Source organism: Dreissena polymorpha, chromosome 12 (genome assembly GCF_020536995.1).
Source record: "Dreissena polymorpha isolate Duluth1 chromosome 12, UMN_Dpol_1.0, whole genome shotgun sequence".
Lineage (NCBI taxonomy): Eukaryota > Metazoa > Mollusca > Bivalvia > Myida > Dreissenidae > Dreissena > Dreissena polymorpha.
Genome location: NC_068366.1, coordinates 44,720,437 through 44,743,342, shown reverse-complemented (window position 1 = coordinate 44,743,342; position 22,906 = coordinate 44,720,437). Strand labels below are relative to the sequence as shown.

At 36.7% G+C, this 22,906-nt stretch overlaps 1 protein-coding gene across 1 annotated transcript in view; it reads left to right on the top strand.

The window, feature by feature from the left end:
* Positions 1 to 1,444: 1,444 nt before the first annotated feature.
* LOC127852563 (uncharacterized) overlaps positions 1,445 to 22,906 on the top strand; it is a 95,611-nt gene continuing 74,149 nt past the window's right edge. Inside the window, exons 1-4 of the mRNA XM_052386517.1 lie at positions 1,445 to 1,592; positions 9,793 to 9,950; positions 16,145 to 16,313; positions 19,392 to 19,507. Of these exons, the coding sequence (XP_052242477.1) occupies positions 1,580 to 1,592; positions 9,793 to 9,950; positions 16,145 to 16,313; positions 19,392 to 19,507 (456 nt within the window). The 5' untranslated portion in view covers positions 1,445 to 1,579. The remainder of the gene's footprint in view (positions 1,593 to 9,792; positions 9,951 to 16,144; positions 16,314 to 19,391; positions 19,508 to 22,906) is intronic.

Sequence of the window (22,906 nt, the reverse complement as noted above, 5' to 3'; positions counted from 1 at the left end):
CATTTACACTGTTTTGTCCATATCATGTGTGTTCCCTGTCACATCATGCGAGTGTGAAAGGAGTATCAGTTCCCAAGGACTTGTTAAGACAAAACTAAGATCATCAATGGGTCAGGACAGGTTTTCCGCTGTGTTCCTGCTTTCTATTCATAGGGACATGGACACAAACATTTTAATGTTGTACCTCAGTTGACCTAGTAGGATATCCAACAAGGTTAAATAGGAGGTCCACCCATCTATCTCTATTAAAAAAGTTATGGATAAAGATAATGTTTCCCACCACTTTAGTGTTTTGAGAGACATTTGATTTACCCCTGTGTGTCTGTCTGTCCGTGTGTCTGTCACACTTGATGTGTGAACTCAAGTTCTTATTTGTTTTACATGCACTTTTATCATGCAAAATGCTGATTAGATAGCAGGAAATCGCATCATTTCAAGGTGCCATTTCAAAAAACGTTCGACGACGGCAGGGGACACCACTCCCTCACCCTCCCCTGTTGAGCCCCCCCTCTGAAAATTTTCTGGATACGCCTCTGTAAGACTTTCAGGTACCTCTCCGTTGATTAGAATGGCATTTAATAACGTAAGGATTGCACTATGAAGTGTTTGTCCGCCGTTTGTGACACTTTCAATTGTTATTCCATAATAATCTGGAGCTTTCCCTTTGTTCAAATGAGAAAATGCTTTTTCAAGTTCTTCAGGTGTGATTGATGGTACTTCTTTATCGAAATCTAGATCACTGATGTGTCTGTACTCTTCGGTCACTTGTTTATGGTATTCACTGTCAAAGGTAGTATCGGTGGAGAGTTGTGCAAGTTTCTGAAAATGTTTCTTAAATCCTATTGCCACTGAATCTGAACCATTTAAGTGTTCGTCATCCACATATAAGTCTTCAATAATACACTGTTTATTATTTCTCTTCTTATTAATCAGTTTGTGAAATAATTTTGAATCTCTTGTTCTGGCGTTTATAATGTTCTCTTTATCCTAAGCTGAACTCCTTGCTTGTTCACGTCGATATGAGCTCCTTAATATCTTTTTGGAAGTTTTTTAATTCCTGAATATTATATTATCTGTGTCTCTCGGTTTACCCTCCGAACACCACAACGTGTATGCTTCTCTCATATCTTTTAGACAATTTTCAATGTCCATACTTTTAATTTAGGATTAGATTTACGTTTATTCAGAGATGTGGAATTGGCTTCTTTAGTTTGTTTCATAACTGTCATTAATTTAAGTGAAAAATCTTCTATTTCAGATGTTTTTTTTTAGATCCGTGGTGTCTAGCATCAATATTCTTTTTCGCATTGCATCGGAGTAAAGTTGTGTATCAATTTTGCCCCATTTAATTCTTAGCAGTTTGTTTTTAGCACTTGTTTTTGTTCCTTTCACTGTAAATGTTTCTGTAAGCGATATACATATCGGGTAGTGATCCGACAGATTTACGTACAAATGCGGAAAACGAACATGTCGTTTGCATAGTTGGGCGTGATATTTAAAATCACGTGACTCGTCGCCATTTTAACTGTTGCTCGGAAGAAATATTTTTCTATGAGCGCTAGCGTTAACCCGTCGTAATATGGATTCTCTGGGTAAAATTGTTTCGCAGACACACGGAACAGTTGCTAGTTAATGATGCTGTGCATTAGTTTTGAATTAATTGTTGTATTTTTTGCAATTAGTGTGACACCACCTCAAGTCTAATAAAATTCGTCTGATCAGTTAGCAATTTCAATGTAAATTTCAACTACTGTAAAATGTATGCTTAATGGAGTCTCATTTTTAAAATGCGATCTATTATACTATCACATGATTCAACTTTTTGTTCCGATTTCCCCCAAAGCAATTGTCATAACAGAGATGGTCCATGTTTGTTGTAAAACTCAAGTTTTACTTTGAGTAAAAGACTGTCAAACATACCAAAACATTCAACCTTACAGCAGGGAAGCACAATTGTGCAAGTATTTCATGAAACTACTGACATGCGGTATTTTTTTAAAATTCTTGTAAGATATTGTGAGTTTATACTAACAGCTTAAATTCAGTGTACATTTAGAATCCAGGGTGCAGAATAAACTGGGTTACCTGAGTTTTGCACACAGACTGGACAAAATGTAAACACAACATTAAGAACTTTACTTTTGCAAATATCTTAAGTTATTGAAATACATTTGCAAAAATCTTTAGTGCACAAAAGACAGTTTTTCTTACAGTTTGTTTCGATATCTTAAGATTTAAGAAAATCCTTGAATACATCTGAAATCGGTGACAAAATTCCACGTTTCATGAACCGTAACCATGTACATAAATGCAGTAGACATTAAAATTTTTGTCCAAGAATACAGGCTTATTAAATAATGTTGTTCTGATGTAGTTAATTCACATTGCCATACGCAGAATAAAAAACTGTCTTTAATGCAGTAGTTAAAATTCTTAAGAAAAATTGTTTTAAAAAGTTATTAGAGAAAAAGCACCACATACCGGTGTGTTAATCAATTTACATTTAATTGGAAACCCCACGAAGTCACGTTATCCTGCACCCAGGAATCATAATTAAAGTTACGCACACTGCATTACCTGCTTTGTGCATGTTCAAATAGAAAAAACCTATCCCATAATTATTTGTACACATTACTTCAGAAAAATGGCGCACTGTTGGGATTACAAAATCTTAGAAACATTCATCATCAAAATTGGCCAGAATCAGGTCTCCCCCTGGCTAAAAAATTTCTGTAGCCAACATTTTCGACATATGAACTTTTTGTAGCCAAATTTTTGAAACTGAAGCCAAAGTTTTAGCCAAGCATGGGACTGCCTGTTGCAAGTCTAGAAAAAGACAGAGACCTATATTTGTTTTTATAAGCCGCTGTATTATAGCACTTCCATTGGTATACTTACAATGTACAGCAATTATGTAATTTGTAAATTTAATTTAAAATTTATTAATATTATTTTATTAACTCAAGACAAAATTAGTCTTTTCATTAATTTACTATGCGATGTTACTAAACGATTTTCGCGAAACATAGCCCCGAAGCACTTAAGATGCGAATGGTGGTTGATAAGTCAGGCGTGAATATCACCAGTTCATTATCAGTCCAGGCGTTGAAGAATTTTTCCAGAGCCACTTGCCCTGCAGGGCGAGTAGGCCTGACAATCCACTCGCCCTTCACTTTATTTTACTCGACCTGCATTAAAAAAAAAAATCTATATTTATAGTTATGATCAACCAGAACCTTTTTAACCTACGTAACATAGCAGGGGTTTTTTTTAGAAAAAGGGGAAGACGCTGGACGCTGGGTAAAAGGGGAAAATCGAGCGCGAAAGAGACATATTTGGGGAAAAAATAAAAACTGTTCATTTCAATGTCTATAACTCACCTTCAAATTAAGGTTTTTTTTTTAGAAAAAGAGGCATGTCTCTGACCTTTTTGTTCTTAAACACATGAACAAGTATGATATTAAAGTCAAAGTCCTAAATAAAGTTGCAGGTGTAGATCTAATCACAGGTGGAAGTAACGTACCCAGGATAGTATTTTTCATATATATATTTTTAGGACCCAATATATTCAAATAAATATATAAAATCATGTTTAATATGAAAAAAATTGACAAAGAGCCATGAAAAAAAATCCCCACCCTCTGATATTGGAATCATAACAAGGTCATTAACTAGACTTTATTATAGACCTGTCTTCGCGGGCCGCAAAAATGTCAAAAATAGCTTTAATCCAAAGCATCCCTTGATCCTACTATGGGCAATTGGACAACCTTTCAAAAAAAGTTAACTTCAAAAATATCTGTCCAGCCGTTAACTCACAGTCGGTCGAAAACCGAGCAATATTTCGAGTCCGTTTGTCAACACGAATAAATCTTCTACAGACTTTCAAACAATATTTTTTAGTTTTTGCCCCTTAATCGATAGCTCCCGTCGTATTCCTTTGAAAAAACGAAGCGTGTCAAATAATGCATGCATATGCAACCACTTACCCCTAAAAACTTATTCCAATACAATCAGAATGATAAGTAATTTCCATTTATTCACATTTTTTAAAACATCGTTGTTGTTGTTGATTGGATATTTATGTGCCTGGCTCTGTCAGTGTAATTCACTGCTAAGCCGGGTTCAAGAGCGATGGCTACTTTCGTTTTCAAGTAAATCAAATTTGGAGTTAAAACAGTTGTTGCACAGAAAATATAACATTTTGGAATTAGTTTTTAGAGGTAAGTGGTAACCTTGTGAACACTGTAGAAGTCACATTTGATGCCCAATCTATATGTAACTTTGTCAAAATGTTTGTCTTAATGATATGTTGGTTGAGTTCAAAAATGGTTCCGGTCCGTTGAAAAACATGGCCGCCAGAGGGCAGGGCAGTATTCCTTATACGGCTATAGAGAAACCTTGTAAACACTCTAGAAGTCACAATTTTTGCCCAATCATCATGAAACTTGGTCAAAACATTGGTTTCATTGATATCTTGGACGAGTTCGAAAATGGTCCAGAACGGTGAAAAAAACATGGCTGCCAGAGGGCGGGGCAGTTTTCCTTATATGGCTATTGTAAAACCTTGTTAACACTCTAGAGGCCACATTTATTGTCCAATCTTAATGAAATTTGGTAGGAAGATTGGTCTCAATGATATCTTGGATGAGTTCGAAAATGGTTACGTTTGCTTGAAAAACATGGCTGCCAAGGGGCGGGGCATTTTTCCTTATATGGCTATATATGGCTATAGTAAAACCTTGTGATCACTCTAGAGGCCACACTTATTGTCCAATCTTCATGAAATTTGATCAGAAGATTGGTCTCAATGATATCTTGGATGACTTCAAAAATGGTTATGTTTGCTTGAAAAACATGGCTGCCAAGGCAAGGGGCGGGGCATTTTTCCTTATATGGCTATAGTAAAATCTTGTTAACACTCTAGAGGCCACATTTATTGTCCGATCTTCATGAAACTTAGTCAGAAGATTCACCCCTATAATATCTTGGACGAGTTCGAAAATGATGCTGGTTGGTTGAAAAACATGGCTGCCAGGGGGCGGGGCATTTTCCTTATATGGCTATAGTAAAACCTTGTTAACACTCTAAAGGCCACATTTATTTTCCGATCTTCATGAAACTTGGTCAGAAGATTTGTCCTAATGATATCTTGGATGAGTTCGAAAATGGTTTCGGTTGCTTAAAAAACATGGCCACCAGGGGGGGGCATTTTTCCTAATATGACTATATATCATGCTTTTGTAAAACCTTGTTAACACTCTAGAGGCCACATTTATTGTCCGATCATCATGAAACTTGGTCAGATGATTTGTCCCAATCACATCTTGGATGAGTTCGAATATGGTTCCGGTTGGTGGAAAAACATGGCCGCCAAGGAGGCGTGGCATTTTTCCTTATATAGCTATAGTTAAACCTTGTTAACACTCTAGAAGCCATATTTATTGTACGATCATCATGAAATTTTGTCAGAAGATTTGTCCCAATGATATTTTGGACAAGTTCGAAATTGGTTCTTCGACTTATGAACCTTCATGAAACTTTGTCAGTATATTTGTTTAAATGATATCTTGGATGTGTATGTAAATGGTTCTGGTCTTTTGAAAAACGTGGCTGCCAGGGTGTTCACTAGTTGTAAAAGTTGGTAAGAACATATTGTTCTAATGACATCGTGTGCTGCACATAACAGGTCAGTTCCTTTGAATCTCAGGTGAGCGACTTTGGGCCTTTCCGGCTCTCTTGTTTTAAAAGGGGAAGACGCTGGACACTGGGTGAAAGGGGAAAATAGAGTGCGAAAGAAACATATTTGGGGGAAAATAAAATCTGTTTAAATCAATGTCTATAACTCATCTACTCAGATTTCAGGGTTTTTTCTCCACCGTCTGCGCCTCAAGAAAATGGAGGCATTCCCAAAGCAAAAAAAAACTGCCCCATTCCCAATCAAATCTAGATGACATTTTTCCCAATTACAATAAAGAAGTATTCTGTCAAAATCATTAAAAAAATCGTTAACAAACACTAATGACATTTAGATTGACTTTCCTTTATCCATTATGTTATGTAGCATGCGCTTAACAACTCAGATGTAAGAACGTTTACAGCGATAAAGTGTGAAATGTTCCGCATGACTTTGCAAAAATGAACTGGAACCGCAAACTACACAATCTAATCTAACTCGGTAGACGCTTATTTCTATTTTAACGTGTTTTCGTGACCACCACAAATGAGCTAGTATTGCGATGGATAATTAAGCAATCAAAATTAACAATATTCGATTTAAAGCTTAAATAAATGCTAAAAAAGATATGTTTTGGTGAAAAATGATATTCTTGGAGGGAAAATTGTATTTAGAGGGGAAAAAGTCTGGTAGGGGAAGACTCCGACTATCAACGTCACTTTCTTAGTAAAAAAAAACCCTGTTAGCTAACTGCTTTTATTCAAGTTGTTTGAAATCGGCTGCAGTCTTCAATCAGATTTAATTGTTTATTTAAGCTGATTAGATGTACAGTTACACCATTGTTTTGTTTTCATTTTCGTTTGTCTCGATGCCCAGTTCTGACCACTGTTGATACAGACTGTGTACCCAATTTTCAGGTCAATAACACGGTGATGTTTTGTAGCACAGTCTATGGTTAAAATAGTTTACTATCTGGATGGCACTTGATAGGAAAAAAGAACTTCACTGCCTGAACATTTTCGCCAAACGCTAATTTTATTCACAGAAATCGCTAAATTTTCGCCATTGGCAGCGCTTCCGTTAGTGGACGTCCGGGCGTAAATTACGCCCGAAAACGACAGTCGTACGTCCATTATGCAAATGGTGGAAGTCCCTTGGACATCCAATAATCCGCATGTACGCTATTTTCTAATACACAACACGTACAAATGTCAACAGTAAATCGGGTTATTCAGACCGTTCAACTCCACCTTAGAGCTACTGTTTTCAATGAATTTCACAGCGAGTGGCCAATATTGATTTCTCCAGCTGTCAATCAAAGTCTTCTTGGTAAGCGCATCAGCCAATCAGCGCTCAGGCAGCCGAATACAGGCAGACTCCACGTGAAGCTGTATACATTAGCGACCTCTGTGTAAGGATGTGTTTATTCAGCAATCAAATATTTCAGTCCACGCTTTCCCTGAGGATGAATGATGTGATTTTGTACATGAAGTCTAATTTTCGCATGATTTTCATATGTACACGAAATACACGAGAAATGTTTGTGTTGCTAGAATTTTCGTAACTTTCCGTGAATAATAAAATCTGGAAATGATTTCGGATAACACGTTTGTTTATACGCATTTGAAAATAAGCAGTCTGCAAAATTAACCCATCCCCTGATCGCCAATGCAATGACATCTAGGCTCTGGCGATAGAAAAATTGTCTCTCAATCGCCCAATTTGCGATGAAAAAAATCTGAAGACAGTATGGAAATAACCGACAAATAATTAATTCAAGAAAATTCGTTCACGTGCGCGATAATTTGAGAACGAATTTAATAGTCGGCATTCGGGAAATTTTCAGTACCGATTTTCCCCGGTATTTTATTTATTTATTTCCGATTTGTTACGAAATATCTTCGCTAGTTTCCAAAAATCTTACAAGTCAAATGCCCGCCATCTTGAAATATTTAAGTGTCGATTAGAAAAGTAAAGTAGTGCAATAGCATATTGTAAAGCAATATGTTAACCAAATGATATATTGCTTACGTATTTAATTAGTTATCTGTTTTCATTTTCTGCAGTCAAACAAGTCAAACGATGTGCACAGATTATTTCATGTGCAAAACACGTACATTTTTTTCGGACAGTCGTTTTCGGATACAGTTTTTGTCGTCGATCATAATTTACATGTAACATTTAAAATTCAGTAGTTGATTTGTCATAATTACTAAATATGAACAGTGCTCTATTTTCTCAAATCGCGTCACGTGATTAAGGCATGTTCAATAGGAATTCCCCCATCCCACAATTCAACTTGCGTAAAATGGCAGACGTTTGCGGACGTCATTATTGTCCGTATTTTGGTTTTGAAAATAGAAATCGTTATAATACTGAATTATCGGGTAATAGATAGAGTTGGAACATGTAGGTATATTAAAATAATAAATGAAATCAGGACTTCAAAATTTATGTGTGGGACGTCCAAAATTTTAGGCTTGGAAGTCAGGATTTCCAACTTTTAAAAGCTAACGGAAGTGCTGCATTGGCGAACGACACCAGAAGCCCTGAGATAACATATAATATTATTTTTTAAATTGAATTCATGGGGTTATCAAATAAATATCAGTGTTTGCAAAATCTTAAAAAATCCGTCAGTCATTCAGACTGACTGACTTGAAAAAATTGCCAGTTCGAATTAGTTTTAGACTTGGGAGGTTTCAATTTTTCATGGTTAAACCAATTTCCTAGGCAAAACCTAACGCCTTTTATATAACAAGCTAATTTATTGGTTCAAAAATCATACACCTACAATATAATGGAACGTTACATCTTATGGGTTGTCGACAGAGGGTCTAACAGTGAGTGGTGACTAATGGATGGGATAATATTTGAATAAAATTGTAAATTCAAATATCTTAATCATTGGTCCTAAAGTGCTTTGTCCAATGTAATGGTCACAGAGCAATTATGGCTAGGAGAAGACTTTGCTGTACATCTTTGGTACAGTCATAAATATTTCCTTTTGTATTTACAGAAATAATTCATGCATACATCCTCTATCTTGCCCTAATACATGTAAATTAATAGGAAATTTGTATGACAAAGGGGAAATATATTATTTTGATAAGAAAGATGACATGTTTATATTTTACTGAGCTGTAAATATGAATTAAATACTAATCTACAAATGTTTAATTATTGTAATGCTAAACTTGATTTAATGAAAAAAAAAAGATTGTTAAAATATTCCTCCTAAATTTGTAAATTTTTGTCCAAATTAAGTTGATTTTTTCTTATTTTAAATTTTGAGAGGAATTATAATGTTGTGATAGGGGAAAAATATATACTTTTTAGCAGAGGACTTCACTTGGGCCCAAATTAGCCCTAAAAATGGTCGAAGATGAAGAACAGTTTGTGTATATAATGTATGACCCTATCAGGGTTCTCAATAAGAGCCGGCCGCGGGCCAAATCGGCCGTTTGAAATCAGATTTTGGCCGGTTTGAAAATCGCTCAGATTTGGAAAATCGGCAATGGACTTTTTGAAATGTGCATGTCTTCAGTAATTTTGCTCCTATTTGCTATTAAGCAAAGATGTCGCTTCATTACCTCCCTTAACGCATTACAACAACAACTATGAAAAGGCGCATATTGGAATCGGTCAAAAAGCAGTAAAATGTTTTGACTTTCTGTTCATCACATTTTGAGTTAAAATTTTACAGAAGTAATAAAGAGCTTTTTCCATTTATCTTTTTTTAGTAAAAAAAGCTAAAATTCATAAAAATGCACTCAAAAATGCTCAAATTTAAGTGCCTGGTTGACCACTTTAATAGCCATAAAATGGCCCAAAATGCAGGAAATCAAGTGCTCAATTTTAACATTTTCAGGGGGAGCATGCCCCGCGGACCCCCCTAGAAGGCCTGTTGGTTTCACATTTGGGCCTGTTGGCTCAAAAGTTATTGAGAACCCTGCCCTATATTATTCTTCCTTGTCATGTTTTCTATTAAAGTCTATGTTCTACAGAGTTCCTACTTATGCCTGATAATAGTTTTATAACTGTGTACCGTTTTTCCGGTGGAAGTGAACATTCTGTACATTACTTGATATTTATCTGATCAACACTACTTCCAGTGGAAGTTGAGGTAGAGTTTCCATACACGGCTGAGCAGCCAGATGAGCTGACCATCAAGGTGGGAGACGTGATCAAGAATGTGGTCATGGAGGACGGGGGCTGGTGGGAGGGAGAGCTCAACGGAAAGAAGGGCATGTTTCCAGATAACTTTGTCAAGGTTTGTGGAGAAAGTTAAATTTGTTTTGTTAGGCTGTTAATGTTAACTTAATGCGCATCAAATGTAACGTATATAGTCGTAAATTTGTTTTTTAATTCAATAGTTTTTAAAATAATTGTGGATTATATTATTGGGATAACACGTGTTGGATAAGATAAAAATTGTGGATTTAAAAAGTCCTTACTTCATAAAATGATGACAATCCTTTACAGTTAATTCCTTATTTGAATGGCAATTTATGGTTGACTCATTAGTAGATTTGTGTGTAGATACAAACATGTTTTCTTCCGTATGAAGAAGCAAATTTTCAAATACAGTCTACTCTCGTTATCTCGACTTTGGATATCTCGATTTTCGTTATGTCCAATAATTCTATATCGCGATATAAAACTTTGTCCCAAGTCCCGATTTTACATGTATTTACTGTGGTTTATCTCAAAGTGCGAATAACTGTCCCAGTGTCGGCAAAGGTGAGAAAAAAATTTCTTTGATACTTCACCGTCCCGCTTCGCCCGGCTGCTCCCGATTCTGTGCGGGACGGCTTTAGTTAGACCACTTAACAGGTATATAGATGTTAAAACCAAGGTAAATTTTCCTCTCATTGTTTCTTTGAAAATGCCTAATATGAAATCTCGAACTCTCGTTATCTCGATATTTGTTTTTTGTTCCGGCTGACTTTGAGATAACAAGAGTAGACTGTATAAGTAATAGTTTGTTATAACAATATTACAATACATGTACATTGTTACCAAAGCAAACAAATTTAAAATGCTTTAGTGTTATTACTAAAAGGCTTGCATGACTAAAATGTTAACATGGATTAAATTTCAGCTATCCATACTTCTGGCAGTACAGCATATTTTTAACCAGGTTTTCCGAAGGAAAAAACTGGTTATTAGATTGGCGAATGCGGGCGGGCTGGCTGGCTGGCTGGCTGGCGGGCTGGCGGAACAAGCTTGTCCGGGCCATAACTATGTCGTTCATTGTCAGATTTTAAAATCATTTGGCACATTTGTTCACCATCATTGGACGGTGTGTCGCGCGAAATAATTACGTCGATATCTCCAAGGTCAAGGTCACACTTGAGTTCAAAGGTCAAAAATGGCCATAAATGAGCTTGTCCGAGCCATAACTATGTCGTTCATCGTCAGATTTTAAAATCATTTGGCACATTTGTTCACCATCATTGGACGGTGTGTCGCGCGAAATAATTACGTCGATATCTCCAAGGTCAAGGTCACACTTTGAGTTCAAAGGTCAAAAATGGCCATAAATGAGCTTGTCCTGGCCATAACTATGTCATTCATTGTGAGATTTTAAAATCATTTGGCACATTTGTTCACCATCATGGGACGGTGTGTCCCACGAAAGAATCACGTCAATATCTCCAATGTCAAGGTCGCCACGACTAAAAATAGATTTAAAAAAAAAAAAAAAATTACAAAGGGGGTTAATTTTTTTTGGTCATTTCAAAAGTTCAGTTTGAGTTTTCTCCCTTTATCAGATTTTTTTTTCACAATGAAAACCTGGTTTTGTGACAATTTTGTCCCTTGTCTTTATATAAAAAACGGTGAAAACGGAGGGTACATGTACTTATGGTTTGCGCTCTGTGAGTGAGTCTGTCACACTTTTCTGGATCCTGCGATAACTTTAAAAGTTCTTCATATTTTTTGTCATGAAACTTGAAACCTGGACAGATGGCAATATGGAGATTATGCACGTCATGTCATTTTGTTCCTACGTCAAGAATTCTGGTTGCTATGGCAACAAATAGACTAGAAATATTGCTTAAAATGGTGGATCCTGCAATAACTTTAAATGTTCATCATGTTTTTTCATGAAACTTGAAACATGGATTGATGGCGATATGGAGATTATGCACGTCATTATACCCCCACAAACGAAGTTTAGGGGGGTATATAGGAGTGAGCTTGTCTGTCTGTCGGTTGGTCTGTTGGTCCGTATTTAGTGTCCACTCTCTATTTCAAGTTGTTTTCATCCGATCTTCACCAACTCGGTCAGATGTTGTATCTAGATGATGTCTAGGTCAAGTTTGAAAATGGGTCATGCTGGGTTAAAAACTAGGTCACAGGGTCACTTAGTGCGTTTTAATTATTGAGCATGGTGTCCGCTCTCTAATTCAAGTAGTTTTTATCCGAGCTTCACCAAACTTGGTCAGAAGTTGTATCTAGATGATGTCTAGGCCAGGGTTAAACATGGGTCATGGCAGGTCAAAAACTAGGTCACTGGGTCACTTAGTGCGTTTTAAACATTGAGCATGGTGTCCGCTCTCTACTTCAAGTAGTTTTCATCCGATCTTCACCACACTTGGTTAGAAGTTGTATCTAGATTATGTGTTGGTCAAGTTGGAACATGGGCCATGTCAGGACAAAAACTAGGTCACGGGGTCACTATGTGCGTTTTAAACATTGAGCATGGTGTCCGCTGTTTTTTGTGAAGACAACATGCAAAATATTCTGTGTCAATGCGGAATGTGGGGGTATTAGTCACGTCTGTGACAAAGCTCTAGTTTCATTTTGTTCCTACATCAAGAATTCTGGTTGGGGTGTGGGGGAAGGAGTTTTTAACTCAGTTTATTAGTCTTTCCCAAACTGTGTTATCATCATTGTCTGTGATCTTTTGTGTCAGCTGACTAAGAAATAACTTATAGAGTTTGTCTGCTGCAGTGCATTAATAATGAGTTATAAGGTTCCCCTTCACTGTGACCATAGGGGTGTGCCAAAACACATGGGTTTAATACCCCAGATTTGATGGTGTAGGGGTTCAATAAGGATGGATTTAACGTTCAAAAATAAAGAATTTGTTGTTTTAATATCCATTTAACTAATAACTTTATTTTTTAGTGTTTTCTATTTTATGTACATTTATCAATACATGTATTATTCAAAAGTTATAAATCAAGCAATAATGCATTTTTTACAATTCTAAATAAATTTAAATCAAAGCTTTTAATTTCACTTAATTTGGTCACATTTCCTAATTGGGATTAAAAAGCCCATGATGTCCAAAATTTGGACTTGATTTTAGGCACCCTAGTTGGGCCGCATGTGTCATGTTAATTAAGAAATATTTGACAATTTCACAAAGCGACAATATTACAGGGGGTGTCAATTGTCAGAATTATCCTGGAAATCCGGATTTGCACCGTTCAGGGTCGATTTTGAGATCAATGCAAATTCGATTAGTTTTTTTTGGGGGGATAGGTTCAAATTCCTTCAAGTGCAGGATCATTTCAAAACGAATATTGTTTTAGCATTTTAGGCTTCCCTGGTAGTCCCGAAATGTGCGCTCGGTACCGATTTTGTCCGGTATTTTATTGATTGACTTCTGAATTGTTAGCGGTTGTCACAGACATGAACAGTTACTGACACAAAATCTTCGCTGCTTTCTGAAAATCATACAAGTCAACAAAATGTTACAAAAGTATGTCATATTGAAATATTTTAAGTGATTGATTAGCAAATTAAAGCACTACAATACATATAGTAAAGCAATATGTTAACCCAATCATTATTGATTACGTATTTCATGTAGCTAAGTAACTTATTTTCATTTTATGCAGTCAAACGATGTGCACATTTTATGCAAAACGCGTACATTTTTGAACTGTCTGTTTCAGACACAGTATTTTTTGTCAATTTGAATATATTTTTGACTTTCTTTATAAAACAGGGTTCGGCACAGGGCTTGAAAAGTGCTTGAAAATGAGTCCTAGGCTTGAAAAGCCCTTGAACAAAGGTTGGCCTTGAAAAAGTGCTTGAAAGTGCTTATTTCATGTAAAAAAAGCCTTGAAAATGTTTATTTCTGCTCAAAATTACTTTTATCATCGCTTTAATTATTAACTTAAATCGTTCTTTAAGGGAAATATTATGAAAATTTATCATAAATTCCTTCGCGCAAAAAGTTGAGTACGAAATATAAGCTTCGTACACTATTGAGTACGAAATGTTATGTGTACACGTCACAGATTATGTGTACTACGTCAGAGGTTCTTCGTTGTGATCAATTTTCGTGAGTGAAAACGCAGCGATGGGGAAGTGTCGTTTCAAACCAGGGTGGTTAACTGAATATTCCTGGTACAGAAAACAAATGACATTCGAAAAGCACATTGTCGAGAATGTATGAAGACCATTGATGTCGGGGGATGGGGAAAGCACTTTGAAAAGCCACAAGAAAGGGGAAACCCACAGAGAAAACATGAAATTGAGAATCAATATGTTTGTTTGTAATAACTTTAAAAAGGAAATACATAATTATGTGAGACTCATTGAGTTAAGGGATGGATATTAAAACATGTATTGTATGTAATTAAATAACATGTATGAGTTAATATGCAATAAGTTTAATGAGGTTGAGCAATTAAATGACATTTACTGTGTTAATCTGGTTTGAAAATGCATTTTTGTAAAAGGAAACTAACGTACTGTTCTTGGCCTTGAAAATGAAAATTTGGCCTTAAAAGTCCTTGAAAAGTGCTTGAATTTAGGTTTGCGATTTCTGTTTGAACCATGTAAAAATTATAGTGTGACAAATACGCACAAGGTGATACGGATGATCTTTACAATCTCTTTTTTCCACGTAGAGGACCTATAGCCCCAGATCCCGGCTTAATTTTACGGATTCAAATTTTGGACAGGTTGCAATATGATGTAAATTGCAGCCCATGGGAAATTTTAGTGTCTAGAACAGAGCTATTCTGTACTGCGTCAAATTGTGTCTTGCTTTCAATTAAGTTGAGACAGAGCTAGAGCTCTTATTATAATTGCAATTAAATTCATCAGACAAGATAAAATATTCAGCATTGTCATGTTGTTCTACTAGTCATTAATCCATTAATTGATGAATTAATTAATTTTTATGCCCCCTTTCGAAGAAAAGGGGGCATATAGTGATCGGACTGTCCCTCTGTCTGTCTGTCTGTCCGTCTTTCCGTCACACTTTGCGTTTAGGTTTCGAAAAATGCTCATAACTTCTATGTCCCTTGAGATATAACCTTCATATTTGGTATGCATGTGTATATGGACAAGGCCTTTCCATACGCACACATTTTTTTACCCGTGTGACCTTGACCTTGAACTTAGGGTCCTCATCTAGGTTTCGAAATCTGCGTTTAGTTTCAAAAAATTCTTATAACTTTTATGTCCCTTGAGATATAACCTTCATATTTGTTATGCATGTGTATGTGGACAAGGCCTTTCCATACGCACACAAATTTGACCCCTGTGACCTTGACCTTGAATTTAGGATCGCGTTTAGGTTTCGAAATCTGCGTTAAGGTTTCGTAAAATGCTCACAATATAAAAAATATATGCTGTTTTTTGTGAAGACAACATGCAAAATATTATGTGTCAATGCGGCATGTGGGGGTATTCGTCCCATCTGTGACAAAGCTCTAGTTTGGTCAGAAGTTGTGTCTAGATGATATGTAGGTCAAGTTCAATATGGGTCATGCCGGGTCAAAACGAGGTCACAATGTCACTTAGTGCATTTCAAGCGTACAGCATGGTGTACGCTCTCTAATTGAAGCAGTTTTCATCTGATCTTCACCGAATTTAGTCAGATGTTAACGTCTAAATGATATCTGGGTCAAGTTCAAATATGGGTCATGCCGGGTCAATTACTAGGTCTCAAGGTCACTTAGTGCATTTCAAGCATTGAGCATGGTGTCCAAAACCTTCGAACGGGCGTATCTTGTGACAGTTTGGCACTCTTGTTCCTTATATGGACTTATGAATCTTCATGAAACTTTGTCAGTATATTTGTTTAAATGATATCTTGGATGTGTATGAAAATCGTTCTGGTCTGTTGAAAAACGTGACTGCCAGGGTGTTCACTAGTCATGAAAGTTGGTAAGAACATTTTGTTCTAATGACATCTTGGGCTGCACAGAACAGGTCAGTTCCTTTGAATCTCAGGTGAGCGACTTTGGGCCTTTCAGGCCCTCTTATTTGTAAGGCTAAGAAGTGAAATCAATGTTTCTATTCATGTTACACTAATGTTAAAGGTCAATAACATGCAATGAATACATTTTTTCTGCTTGGCTCTGATTACATAAAAAATAGAATACAATTTTTGCATGCTAGGTCCATTTCTGGGGGGTCTGAATTATGTATGAGAACTTATCAATATGTTTTGGCATGATGTGACTAGAGTATAATGTGTGAACTGTGCAGGTGAGGAAGGCTCCCGAGAAGGAGGCAGCCAAGAAAGATGATGGCAAGAAAGATGATGGCAAGAAGAAGGACATACAGGCCACCAAGCGGCAGTCGGTGAAGGACCTCGCCAACAAGCTCAAGCTGGGACAGGTTGGCCATGAAGGGCCGCCAATGATGAAGAGAAAAGGTGAGTCCATACTTGGGACAACATGGAACTTTGGTGCTGAATAAAGAGACATGGAACATTGGTGCTCAGTATGTAGACATGGAACTTTGGTTCTCAATATGTAGACATGGAACTTTGGTTCTCAATATGTAGACATGGAACTTTGGTTCTCAATATGTAGACATGGAAAATTGGTGCTGAATATGTAGACAAGGAACATTGGTGCTCAGTATGTAGACATGGAATATTGGTGCTCAATATGTAGACATGGAACTTTGGTTCTCAATATGTAGACATGATACATTGGGGCTGAATATGTAGACATGGAACATTGGTGATCAATATGTAGACATGGAACATTGGTGCTCAGAATGCAGACATGGAACATTGGTGCTCAATATGAAGAAGTTTTCGCTTAACTTTTCATCAGAAAATTATAGCTATACTTTCACTTGTTATGCTCCCCAAATTTTTTTGGGGGGGAGCATATAGTCACCGCTTCGTCTGTCCGTGCGTGTGTGTGTCCGTCCGTGCACAATTTTTGTCTGGGCTATTTCTCATCAATTAATGACCGCAATTTAATTAAACTTTATGGGAAGCTTCACAACCAAGACGAGATGTGCATATTATCAGCCGGTTCTGGTTGGATGATTTTTCACAGAGTTATGGCCCTTTGAAATTGTACATTTACTGTACATATAGTGCAATTCTTGTCCCCCCAACTACTGACTGGAATTCAATGAAACTTTATGGGAAGCTTAACTACCTTGAGGAGATGCGCATGTTATTTGTGGGTTCTGGTTAGATGATTTATTGTCCCCTACCGGTGAAACCGGAGGGGACTTATGGTTTGCACTCCGTCTGTCTGTCAGTCTGTTTGTCAGTCTGTCATACTTTTCTGGATCCTGCGATAACTTAAAAAGTTCTTCATATATTTTCATGAAACTTGAAACATGGAGAGATGGCAATATGGAGATTATGCACGTCATTTAATTGTGTTCCTGTGTCAAAATTCTGGTTGCTATGGCAACAAATATATAAAAAAATATAGAAAAAATACTGACAATGGTGGAGTTTCACCAGTAGGGGACCATATTGCTTGGCAATCTCTTGTTTAGAGAGTTATGGCCCTTTGAAATTTTTAAGTTGCTAAGCCATCCATTGTATTATTTTGTCCAAAGTTATGCCCCTCAAGACGTTTCCATTTATCTTTATATATAGTGCAATATTGTGACAAAAAAAAATGGGGAGCATCACCCGTCTCCGTTTCTTGTTTGGTATTGTAATTCTTTGGATACAGTTTGCTTGTAACAATTCTTCATATCTGTTTGTTTGAAAGTGTTATTTTGAAACTACACACATATGTTTGTATTTGAGTGTTTGGGTCATTTTATCAGATCACTAACCAAAGACAATAATTATCAACTGTAATAAAGTAGAATTATGCCTGTTTGGGTTTTAGAATAAAAAGGCCTATGGTGTGCTTGCAGCAACTTCATAACTATTTTTCTCCTGCATGCTTTTAAACAAATTAATGGACATGGGTTCAGGGACTTTTCCAACAGTCATTTAGCATGACCTAGAACTCGGACTTACATGTCCACTTTAGCGGAGTAATTACAAAATTCAATATTCTTCTGCAGTATGTGTACGTACTACAGATCTTCATTTCAAACTTTTCTATTGTCTCAAGGTATTTTTACTGGCCAATGCTGTATATACGTTTGGTGCTATATTTAGCTTCAAATATATATTCAGTGGTTTTTATACTCCCCGAAAATTTTGGGGGAGCATATAGTTGCCAGTTCCGTACTTCCATACTTTCTTACTTCCTTCCTTCCGTTACACTTTTGTAACAGTTTCTCATAGCTCCTTCAATATTTGTTTGATCTCTTACATATTTGGCATGTAGGTACCTTGCATGGACCTCTACCTTTTGATGAGGTTTGAGGTCACTGGGGTCAAGGTCACCAAGGCTAATAATAGATTTTTCCATCACATTTTTGTTACAGTTTCTCATAGCACTTGACCTCTACCTTTTGATGAGGTTTGAGGTCACTGGGGTCAAGGTCACCAAGGCCAATAATAGATTTTTCCGTCACAATTATGTTACAGTTTCTGATAGCGCCTTCAATATTTACCAATCTCTTACATATTTGGTATGTAGGTAGCTTGCATGGACCTCTACCTTTTGATGTGGTCAAGGTCACCAAGGCTAATAATAGATTTTTTTATGTGGTATTAACACATAGATTGACAAAGCTCATCATCGGGGAGCATCCGTCAGTTTCACTGATATTCTTGTTTTTCACCATTTTGGGAATGGAGCCGGGTCCCTTTGGATTGGGAAAATGTGCAGCATTGGGAAATTAGGAAATTACCGGACCCGCTTTTGAATGAAAAAACCCTCTGATATTTAATGTTATTTTACCCACTGATACATGGTGAATGGGGTATACTGGTATTGCAATGACGTCCGTCTGTTTTTCTGTATGTAGATCAAACATGGCTGTAAGCACTCCTACTTCTCCTACAATTTTTAATGCACAACATCAAACTTGCAGACATTGATCACCATGATATAAAGTTGCGCATGTTCTTTTCATCAAGCTTTAAAAATTACAGATTGCCCCTTTTTCCACTTGAACGTTCTATAGCAACATGCCATTTGTTTTCAGCTCACATTAACATACCATGCTCATAGTTAGCTTTGTGATCGCTTTTGTCAATTTTGCTGATTATTCCAGAAAAAGGGATTTTGAGGTTATGTGCCTACAGTCAAATCATGTTTAACACTAGAGATCTCATTTTTGGTCCAATCATCATGAAACTTGCTCAGTACTCTAGCAGAGGTATTCCAAGTTGTTATGTTAGTGTTATTATCTAATTCTTTGACTTTTGTGCCTTTAATCAGGTCAAGTCTTCAACAATTGGGTTCCATGAACTCTGGTGAATGCTTAATGGCCATCATGGCCCTCTCGAATTCCATTTCTTGTTGAAAAGTGTACAAATGTATGTGTATATGTTCACTTAAAGGTAGTGTCATTTAAAGGTAGTGTCAATATTGTTTTCAATGAAAATTTATTTGTTAATTTGTAGATACAAATACAAAGAAGAAGCGAGCAAAGGTTGTGTTTTCATATGAGCCAGAACAGGAAGATGAGCTGAAGCTTGATATTGGGGACATGGTAGAGGTTTTAAAACAGGTGATTTGGGTCTTTCAACATTTCATTTTTAGCTCCACTGGCCAAAGGCCAGCGGGGCTTATGTCATGGTCCTGTGTCCGTCGTGTGTGCGTCCGTGCGTGCGTCTGTGCGTCCGTGCGTGCGTGCGTTAACTTTTTCTTTAAACATCTTCTTGTCTTAAACTACTCGTCCAAATCTGATGAAATTTCTCAGGAATGTTCCTGTGGTGAACCTCTTTCAAATTTGTTCAAATTATGCCCCTGGGGTCAAATTTGACCCTGCCCCGGGGGGTCAAAAAATTGAAAATTTGCTTATATAAGGCCTATTTTGTGCAAACTTTATAAATCTTCTTGTCCATAACCATTAGGCCTAGGGCTACCAAATTTGGTATGTATTGACATCTTATAGTCCTCTACCAAGTTTGTTCAAATTATGACCCTGGGGTCAAATTTGACCCTACCCCAGGGGGTCAAAAAATTGAAAATTTGCTTATATAAGGCCTATTTTGTGCAAACTTTAAAATCTTCTTGTCCGTAACCATTGGGCCTAGGGCTACCAAATTTGCTATGCAGTGACATCTTATAGTCCTCTACCAAGTTTGTTCAAATTATGCCCCTGGGTTAAATTTGACCCTGCCCCGGGGGGTCAAAACATTGAAAATTTGCTTATATAAGGCCTATTTGTTCAAACTTTAAAAATCTTTTTGTCCATAACCGTATGGCATAGGGCTACAAAATTTGGTATGTGTGACATCTTATTGTCCTCTACCAAGTTTGTTCAAATTATGCCCCTGGGGTCAAATTGACCCTGCCCCGGGGGTTAAAAAATTGAAAATTTGCTTATATAAGGCCTATTTTGTGCAAGCTTTAAAATCTTCTTGTCCATAACCATTAGGCCTAGGGCTACCAAATTTGGTATGTAGTGACATCTTATAGTCCTCTACCAAGTTTGTTCAAATTATGCCCATGGTGTCAAATTGACCCTGCCCGGGGGGTTAAAAAATTGAAAATTTGCTTATATAAGGCCTATTTTGTGCAAACTTTAAAAATCTTCTTTGCCATAACCATTAGGCCTAGGGCTACCAAATTTGGTATGTAGTGACATCTTATAGTCCTCTACCAAGTTTGTTCAAATTATGCCCCTGGGGTCAAATTTGACCCTGCCCCAGGGGGTTAAAAAATTGAAAATTTGCTTATATAAGGCCTATTTTGTGCAAACTTTAAAAATCTTCTTGTCCATAACCATTGGGCCTAGGGCTACCAAATTTTGTATGTAGTGACATCTTATTGTTCTCTATCAAGTTTGTTCAAATTATGCCCCTGGGGTCTAATTTGACCCTGCCCCGGGAGGTCAAAAAATTGAACATTTGCTTATATAAGGCCTATTTTGTGTAAACTTTAAAAATCTTCTTGTCCATAACCATTGGGCCAAGGGCTACCAAATTTGGTATGTAGTGACATCTTATAGTCCTCTACCAAGTTTGTTCAAATTATGCCCCTGGGGTCAAATTTGACCCTGCCCCGGGGGGTCAAAACATTGAAAATTTGCTTATATAAGGCCTATTTTGTGAAAACTTAAAAAATCTTCTCGTCCATAACCATGGGCCTAGGGCTACCAATTTGGTATGTAGTGACATCTAATAGTCCTCTACCAAGTTTGTTCAAATTATGCCCCTGGGGTCAAATTTGACCCTGCCCTGGGGGGTCAAAAAATCGAAAATTTGCTTATATAAGGCCTATTTTGTGCAAACTTTAAAAAATCTTCTTGTCCATAACTGTATGGCATAGGGCTACCAAATTTGGTATGTAATGACATCTTATAGTCCTCTACCAAGTTTGTTCAAATTAAGCCCCTGGGATCAATTTGACCGTTCCCCAGGGGTCACAAAATTGAACATATGCTTATATTGGGCCCATTTTGAGCAAACTATAAAAATATTGTCATAACCATTGGGCCTATTTCCACCAAATTCGGTAGGTAGTGACATCTAATAGTTCTCTACTTAGTTTGTTCAAATTATGCCCCTAGGAACAAATTTGACCTTGCCCCAGGGGTCACAAAAATGAACATATGCTTAAATGGCCTATTTTGTGCAAACTTTAAAAATCTTCTTGTTCTTAATTATAGAGCTAGGGCTACAAATTTGGTATGTAGTGATATCTAATAGTCCTCTACCAAATTTGTTCAAATTATTCCCCTGGGCTCAAATTTGACCCGGCCCCGGGTGTCACAAAACTGAACATATGACGTTTACCAGTGGAGATTACTGCGGCCGTTTGGCTGTGACCACAACAACATCAACATCTTGTAAACATGAGATAAAACCCTGTCATTTAGTGCCATTTTAGGTCAGATGGTGACTGCTTACAAAGGCATTGAAGTAAGAACATGTGTTATGAATGTTTTTCTTATAAACTGAAAAAAGTCGGGTTTTATTTAAATATGTCGAAAGTGACCATATATCCGGATGAAAATATTTTGGATGACATGTTAATTTCATGTCTTTTTTGTAGTGTTAAAACCAGTTTAATAATATATTATTGATTTTAACAACACAACTCCATGAACATAATTATTTTAAGGAAAGTCAATATATGATACTGCACGGTAAACTCAAACTTTGTATCCAAGAGAAGGTGTTGAAATTAATGAAGTGCAATGTTCTTAACTATCGTATATGCTGCTTTTTAATAACTAATGATTCATTGTTCCATTTGTGAATAGTGACTGATCATGAATTGTTGAAATGATTGTCATTGCTCAACAATCCATATATATTTCTGACCATTTTATAGTTTTCTTAATACAAGTTATGATTGATCTTAGAAGTCAAATGTATTACTTAATTAAATACATTTATAAATATAAAGAAATAATCTTTAGATTATCATAATATTCTCAGGCCTGTTGGTCTTAGAAATGTGTGGGTTGATGAGCAATTTCTCCTTTTATCACAATTATTTCTACCCTACCTGATCATTTCCTTCACATTCCATTTTAATCAATTGACGTCTGCAACCTCTTTCAAATGGGAAAGTCCAAATGTGTTGTTTGGTAAGGGTTAAGGCATTTTGATTCCTATGGGTCTTGTGAATCTGTTTCAAATCAAATGCGTAGATTTGATCTTCAGCATCTAAAAATTGTGAAATAGAAAGAACGACAATATCTTTTGGAGAGATAAATGTACCTAAGTTATAAGCAAAGGACCTGTGCAACAATTCCTGGGCTTTTTGTCTGTTTAGTTAACACGATAGTAACTTTTTCCATATATAAAAATGCTCACCCTTCCAACTTTATGCCCCAGTGGGACGAGGGATAGAAAGAGAAAGTCACATGCTTGAGTACATTTCAAACCCATGCGCATTACAAGTTTTTTCCGCAAAGAAAAAACAGTGGAGCGATACAGGGCCATCATGGCCCTCTTGTTGG